At 47.1% G+C, this 8,590-nt stretch overlaps 1 protein-coding gene across 2 annotated transcripts in view; it reads right to left on the bottom strand.

Moving 5' to 3' along the window:
- Nucleotides 1-1,101: 1,101 nt before the first annotated feature.
- The window catches only part of LOC306739756 (dynamin-1-like), a gene marked incomplete at both ends in the record, with an annotated part of 27,445 nt that continues 19,956 nt past the window's right edge, over nucleotides 1,102-8,590 (bottom strand). For both annotated transcript variants that reach the window (XM_079221806.1, XM_079221805.1), the window contains 2 exons: nucleotides 1,102-1,162; nucleotides 5,126-5,293. In XM_079221806.1, coding sequence (XP_079077932.1) covers nucleotides 1,102-1,162; nucleotides 5,126-5,293 — 229 coding nt within the window. The remainder of the gene's footprint in view (nucleotides 1,163-5,125; nucleotides 5,294-8,590) is intronic.

Raw genomic sequence — 8,590 nt, 5'->3', positions numbered from 1 at the left:
GCAGACAGACAGCTGACCTGTCTCACTCTCCTGACAGCAGACAGACAGCTGACCTGTCTCACTCTCCTGACAGCAGACAGACAGCTGACCTGTCTCACTCTCCTGACAGCAGACAGACAGCTGAACCACATATCAATACACTCAATATTGCTGATCATATATAGTCATGATGTGCTCATAATCAATATCCGTATAATTATTATAGTATATAGTATAAGTTCACAGTAACACAGCACCAGCAGAGTCCAGTAGAGACCAGCAGAGACCAGTAGAGATGAGTAGAGACCAGTAGAGACCAGCAGAGACCAGTAGAGATGAGTAGAGACCAGTAGAGACCAGCAGAGACCAGTAGAGATGAGTAGAGACCAGTAGAGACCAGCAGAGACCAGTAGAGATGAGTAGAGACCAGTAGAGACCAGTAGAGACCAGTAGAGACCAGGAGAGACTAGTGGAGACCAGGAGAGACCAGCAGAGATGAGTAGAGACCAGTAGAGACCAGTAGAGACCAGCAGAGACCAGCAGAGACCAGTAGAGATGAGTAGAGACCAGCAGAGACCAGCAGAGATAAGTAGAGACCAGTAGAGACCAGCAGAGACCAGTAGAGATGAGTAGAGACCAGTAGAGACCAGCAGAGACCAGTAGAGATGAGTAGAGACCAGTAGAGACCAGGTGAGACCAGTAGAGACCAGTAGAGACCAGGAGAGACCAGTAGAGACCAGGAGAGACTAGTGGAGACCAGGAGAGACCAGCAGAGATAAGTAGAGACCAGTAGAGACCAGCAGAGACCAGCAGAGACCAGTAGAGATGAGTAGAGACCAGTAGAGACCAGCAGAGACCAGTAGAGATGAGTAGAGACCAGTAGAGACCAGCAGAGACCAGCAGAGACCAGTAGAGACCAGCAGAGACCAGCAGAGACCAGTAGAGATGAGTAGAGACCAGTAGAGACCAACAGAGATGAGTAGAGACCAGTAGAGACCAGTAGAGACCAGTAGAGATGAAAAGAGACCAGTAGAGACCAGTAGAGATGAGTAGAGACCAGCAGAGACCAGCAGAGACCAGCAGAACAGTTCCGTAGAGACACAAACACACACTGGGTTCCAGTTAACCCTCAACAGAAGACTGGGGGCTCTCTCCGTGGGCGGGGCTTCCTTTACTGGGACGACTGGGAACAGAGAGAACAGAGAACCATGATCAGGGTCAAAGGTCAACAAGAGAATACTGTTGGTATCAGTGAGAACCAGAGAGAACCAAAGAGAACAGAGAGAACAGAGAGAACAGAGGGAACCAGAGAGAACCAGAAATAATGAGTGAGAACCAAAGAGAACAAGAGAGAACCAGAAATAATGACTGAGAACCAGAGAAAACAGAGGGAACAGAGAGAACTGGAGAAAACAGAGGGAACAGAGGGAACCAGAGAGAACCAGAAATAATGAGTGAGAACCAGAGAATAGAGAGAACAAAGAGAACCAGAGAGAACAGAGAGAACCAGAGAGAACAGAGAGAACCATAAGAAACCAGAGAGAACCATAAGAAACCAGAGAGAACCAGAGAGAACAGAGAGAACCAGATGGAACAGCGAGAACAGAGAAAACAGAGAGAACAGAGGGAACTAGAGAGAACCAGAAATAATGAGTGAGAACCAGAGAGAACAGAGAACGGAGAGAACCAGAGGGAACAGAGAACAGAGAGAACCAGAGGGAACAGAGGGAACCAGAGAGAACCAGAGGGAACAGAGGGAACCAGAGAGAACCAGAAATAATGAGTGAGAACCAGAGAATAGAGAGAACAAAGAGAACCAGAGAGAACAGAGAGAACCATAAGAAACCAGAGAGAACCATAAGAAACCAGAGAGAACCAGAGAGAACAGAGAGAACCATAAGAAACCAGAGAGAACCAGAGAGAACAGAAAGAACAGAGGGAACAGAGAGAACAGAGAAAACAGAGAGAACAGAGGGAACTAGAGAGAACCAGAAATAATGAGTGAGAACCAGAGAGAACAGAGAACGGAGAGAACCAGAGGGAACAGAGAACGGAGAGAACCAGAGGGAACAGAGAACAGAGAGAACCAGAGGGAACAGAGGGAACCAGAGAGAACCAGAAATAATGAGTGAGAACCAGAGAGAACAGAGAGAACCAGAAGGAACAGAGGGAACCAGAGTATACTGAGTGTATATTGTTATGTTGTATAGAGACAGACAGACAGACAGACAGAGAGAGAGAGAGACAGACAGACAGACAGACAGATGTGATTGGACGATGAGAGAGTTGGTGAGAGACAGCTGACGTACCATTGGTGAACTCCTCACTGGTCACTGATAGAGATTCTGAAAAAATAACCATATATGGTCAATATGAGGGGGGCGGGGACAGGGGCGGGACTACTTGCTCTGACACCTGAGAGCTTCCTGTTTAGCCTTATAAGGTACTAACAGAGAGACAGGCAGGCAGGCAGACAGACAGGCAGACACACAAGTAGAGAGAGAGAGACAGGCAGACAGACAGGTATACAGATATGGCTCCAGGTGGATGTTTAGGTGGAGACATATATTTTACTGTTGCTAAGCTAGGCTAACACTTGCCCCCTGCTTCCAGTCTCTGTGCTAAGCTAGGCTAACCATTGCCCCTGCTTCCAGTCTCTGTGCTAAGCTAGGCTAACCCTTGCCCCCAGCTTCCAGTCTCTGTGCTAAACTAGGCTAACCGTTAACCCCTGCTTGAAGTCTCTGTGCTAAGCTAGGCTAACATTGCCCCCTGCTTCCATTCTCTGTGCTATGCTAGGCTAACCATTTCCCCCTGCTCCCATTCTCTGTGCTATGCTAGACTAACATTGCCCCTGATCCCATTCTCTGTGCTAAGCTAGGCTAACATTGCCCCCTGCTCCCATTCTCTGTGCTATGTTAGGCTAACCATTGTCCCCTACTTTTAGTGTTTGTGCTAAGATAGACTAACCATTGCCCCTGGCTTTTAGTCTTTGTGCTAAGCTAGGCTAACCTGATAGAGGAGTGATAAATGAGAGATGAAGTAATGGAGGAGAGATGGAGTGATAAAATAGAGATGGAGAGATAAAGGAGAGACAAAATATAGATGGAGAGATAAAGGGGAGATGGAGAGATACAATAGAGATGGAGAGATAAAGGAGAGATGGAGAGATAAAGGAGAGATGGAGAGATACAATAGAGATGGAGAGATAAAGGAGAGATGGAGAGATAAAATAGAGATGGAGAGATAAAGGAGAGATGGAGAGATAAAGGAGAGATGGAGAGATAAAGGAGAGATGGAGAGATAAAGGAGAGATGGAGAGATACAATAGAGATGGAGAGATAAAGGAGAGATGGAGAGATAAAGGAGAGATGGAGAGATAAAGGAGAGATGGAGAGATACAATAGAGATGGAGAGATAAAGGAGAGATGGAGAGATAAAATAGAGATGGAGAGATAAAGGAGAGACAAAATATAGATGGAGAGATAAAGGGGAGATGGAGAGATACAATAGAGATGGAGAGATAAAGGAGAGATGGAGAGATGAAGGAGAGATGGAGAGATAAAATAGAGATGGAGAGATAAAATAGAGATGGAGAGATAAAGAAGAGATGGAGAGATAAAATAGAGATGGAGAGATAAAGGAGAGATGGAGAGATAAAGAAGAGATGGAGAGATAAAATAGAGATGGAGAGATAAAGGAGAGATGGAGAGATAAAATAGAGATGGAGAGATAAAGGAGAGATGGAGAGATAAAATAGAGATGGAGAGATAAAGGAGAGATGGAGAGATAAAATAGAGAAGGAGAGATAAAGGAGAGATAAAGGAGAGATGGAGAGATAAAATAGAGGAGAGATAAAGGAGAGATGGAGAGATAAAATAGAGAAGGAGAGATAAAGGAGAGATAAAGGAGAGATGGAGGTGGTTTGTGGATCGCTGCTTTTGTTCTTCAGCACCAACAAAGAAGAAACTGGTTCTCATCAAATTATGATATTCTGTGTTCAACCACAACGTTCATATAGTAGGAGTATGTGTTACTGGTTTATATATATATATATATATATATATATATATATATATATATATATATATATATATATGTGTTACTGGTTTATATATATATATATATATATATATATATATATATATATATATATATATATATATATATATATATATGTTACTGGTTTATATATATATATATATATATATATATATATATATATATATATATGTGTTAGTGGTTTATATATATATATATATGTATTACTGGTTTATATATATATATATGTTACTGGTTTATATATATATATGTGTTACTGGTTTATATACATATATATATATATATATACATGTGTGTTACTGGTTTATATATATATGTGTTACTGGTTTATATATATGTGTTACTGGTTTATATATATATGTTACTGGTTTATATATATGTGTTACTGGTTTATATATATATGTTACTGGTTTATATATATGTGTTACTGGTTTATATATATATGTTACTGGTTTATATATATATGTTACTGGTTTTTATATATATATATATATATATATATATATATATATATATATATATACATGTGTGTTACTGGTTTATATATATATATGTGTTACTGGTTTATATATATGTGTTATTATTTTTCCCATACCTTGGGGGAGCTCTCTCGGGTCACTTTCGAGTCCTCTCAAGTCTTACTTGTGTTTTTTGTTAATATTTATGGTTGAACTGTGTTTTAAACATCTAAAATGGACAATATTGAACATATTCTCTTAAGCCAGGCTGTGCTGTGTGGGATCAAGAGTCTGGAACGGATTCATGGAACGTAATAACCCATAAAGACCTGAGGAGAGTTCTCCTCTCCGAGGGGCGCTCAAGGTTAAAGTTAACTTTATTTATGATTATTTATTCTTTTCTTTTCTCGGTATTTAGTATTATTGTTATACTTATAAATAATAATTAAATTACTAATACAATAATTTGTAATAACATAATAATAATACTATTGTTATAGTAGTAGTAATAATAATAATAATATGTTTTACATTACACATTAACTGCACTATTCAAACAGAAGTTTAATCAGCTGCTGAAACACAGAAGCTGATTTTGCTGACAGTCTTTGAACACATCACTGTGGTACCTGGGGACTCCAGGGGGGGGAGCTCTGTTGGGTCTGGTGGGGATGCAGGGCGCTCCGGGGTCCGGGGACACCGCGGGACGAGACGGAGGGCCGGGGGCGGCTCGACCACCCGGACGAAGAGGGCCGGGGGCGGCCCGCCGCTGGGGGGTCGGGCTGGACATGGGAGACCTGCAGAGACCAGCAGAGACCAGCAGAGACCGGGAGAGACCGTCAGAGACCAGCAGTGACCGGCAGTGACCGACAGAGACTGGCAGTGACCGGCAGTGACCGACAGAGACCGACAGAGACTGGCAGAGACCGACAGAGACTGGCAGTGACCGACAGAGACCGGCAGAGACTGGCAGTGACCGGCAGTGACCGACAGAGACCGACAGAGACTGGCAGTGACCGACAGAGACTGGCAGTGACCGGCAGTGACCGACAGAGACCGACAGAGACTGGCAGTGACTGACAGAGACTGGCAGTGACTGACAGAGACTGGCAGTGACTGACAGAGACTGGCAGTGACCGGCAGAGACTGGCAGTGACTGGCAGTGACCGACAGTGACCGACAGAGACCGACAGAGACTGGCAGTGACCGACAGAGACTGGCAGTGACCGGCAGTGACCGACAGAGACCGACAGAGACTGGCAGTGACTGACAGAGACTGGCAGTGACCGGCAGTGACCGACAGAGACTGGCAGTGACCGGCAGTGACCGACAGAGACCGACAGAGACTGGCAGTGACCGACAGAGACTGGCAGTGACCGGCAGTGACCGACAGAGACCGACAGAGACTGGCAGAGACCGACAGAGACTGGCAGTGACCGACAGAGACCGGCAGAGACCGACAGAGACTGGCAGAGACCGACAGAGACCGGCAGTGACCGACAGTGACCGACAGAGACCGACAGAGACTGGCAGAGACCGACAGAGACTGGCAGTGACCGACAGAGACCGGCAGAGACCGATAGAGACTGGCAGTGACCGACAGAGACTGGCAGTGACTGGCAGAGACCGACAGAGACTGGCAGAGACCGACAGAGACCGACAGAGACCGACAGAGACCGGCAGAGACTGGCAGAGACCGACAGAGACTGGCAGAGACCGACAGAGACTGGCAGTGACCGACAGAGACTGGCAGAGACCGACAGAGACCGGCAGAGACCGACAGAGACTGGCAGTGACTGACAGAGACTGGCAGTGACCGGCAGTGACCGACAGAGACTGGCAGTGACCGGCAGTGACCGACAGAGACCGACAGAGACTGGCAGAGACCGACAGAGACTGGCAGTGACCGACAGAGACCGGCAGAGACTGGCAGTGACCGGCAGTGACCGACAGAGACCGACAGAGACTGGCAGTGACCGACAGAGACTGGCAGTGACCGGCAGTGACCGACAGAGACCGACAGAGACTGGCAGTGACTGACAGAGACTGGCAGTGACCGGCAGTGACCGACAGAGACTGGCAGTGACCGGCAGTGACCGACAGAGACCGACAGAGACTGGCAGTGACCGACAGAGACTGGCAGTGACCGGCAGTGACCGACAGAGACCGACAGAGACTGGCAGAGACCGACAGAGACTGGCAGTGACCGACAGAGACCGGCAGAGACCGACAGAGACTGGCAGAGACCGACAGAGACCGGCAGTGACCGACAGTGACCGACAGAGACCGACAGAGACTGGCAGAGACCGACAGAGACTGGCAGTGACCGACAGAGACCGGCAGAGACCGATAGAGACTGGCAGTGACCGACAGAGACTGGCAGTGACTGGCAGAGACCGACAGAGACTGGCAGAGACCGACAGAGACCGACAGAGACCGACAGAGACCGGCAGAGACTGGCAGAGACCGACAGAGACTGGCAGAGACCGACAGAGACTGGCAGTGACCGACAGAGACTGGCAGAGACCGACAGAGACCGGCAGAGACCGACAGAGACTGGCAGTGACCGACAGAGACTGGCAGAGACCGACAGAGACTGGCAGAGACCGACAGAGACTGGCAGTGACCGACAGAGACCGGCAGAGACCGATAGAGACTGGCAGTGACCGACAGAGACTGGCAGAGACCGGCAGAGACTGGCAGAGACCGACAGAGACCGGCAGAGACCGACAGAGACTGGCAGTGACCGACAGAGACTGGCAGAGACCGACAGAGACCAGTAGAGACCGGCAGTGACCGTCAGAGACCGGCAGAGACTGGCAGTGACCGTCAGAGACAAGCAGAGACTCAGTTACATTACATTTCATTTAACTGACTCGTTTACCCAAAGAGATGTACAATACGTGATTCTACCATAAGGACAAACTCAGAACAACAAGAATCAAGAAAGTACAATTTCTTCAATAAAGCTGAACTATAGTTAATGGATCAGTTCCTGGTGAAGATAGAGTCCAGGGGAAGGACTGAGTGCGAGAGCAAAGGAAGACAGGAAAAGGAACAGGTCACATGACTTCTGTCTGGACGTTAAAGTCTCCCAGAAGGATGAGCGGGGACGTTTTCTGAGAAGTTTGAGATGAGGACGTCTAATTCTTCCAAGAAATCCCCCAGAGAAGCAGGTGGAGTTAGAGAACACCAATGTTTAGCTGAACCACCACCCAGACCAGTGGAGGAGATGAGTAGACCAGTACCACCACCCAGGCCAGTGGAGGAGATGAGTAAACCAGTACCACCACCTGACCAGTGGGGAGATGAGTAGACCAGTACCACCACCCAGACCAGTGGGGAGATGAGTAAACCAGTACCACCACCCAGACCAGTTGGGGAGATGAGTAGACCAGTACCACAACCCAGACCAGTGGAGGAGATGAGTAAACCAGTACCACCACCCCGACCAGTGGGGGAGATGAGTAGACCAGTACCACCACCCCGACCAGTGGGTGAGATGAGTAGACCAGTACCACACACCAGACCAGTAGGTCTGGTGTGTGGCTGAAGCAGAGCAGAGGGCAGCAGGTATATGTGTCTCTGGTGTGAAGTCTCAGTGAGACAGGAAGTCCAGAGATGAAGTCTCCTTGAGGTCAGCTGACTGGTCCAGATCCCTGTGAGAGGTGCTGGTCTGTGTGGAGCGCTGGATAAACAACAGAGGAGGGATTACGGTAAAGGTGTGAACGAGTCCGAGGCCTTTAGTATCTGAGAGTAGATATGCACACAGGTATAAAAGGAAACACATTTTTACAGGACAGTTTATACTCAGCCATCCCGAAGACTTAGAGTCTTGACTCCAACAAAAGACTCCTATGTCTTTATCCTCAGTCTTGACTCCAACAAAATACTCCTATGTCTTTATCCTCAGAGTCTTGACTCCAACAAAATACTCCTATGTCTTTATCCTCAGAGTCTTGACTCCAATGAAAGACTCCTATGTCTTTATCCTCAGAGTCTTGACTCCAATGAAAGACTCCTATGTCTTTATCTTCTGAGTCTTGACTCCAACAAAAGACTCCTATGTCTTTATCTTCTGAGTCTTGACTCCA

This window comes from Taurulus bubalis, assembly GCF_910589615.1.
Source record: "Taurulus bubalis genome assembly, chromosome: 8".
In the NCBI taxonomy this organism is placed as follows: Eukaryota; Metazoa; Chordata; class Actinopteri; order Perciformes; family Cottidae; genus Taurulus; species Taurulus bubalis.
The sequence above is the reverse complement of the archived record's forward strand: the minus strand, read 5'-3'. Positions and strand labels throughout refer to the sequence as shown.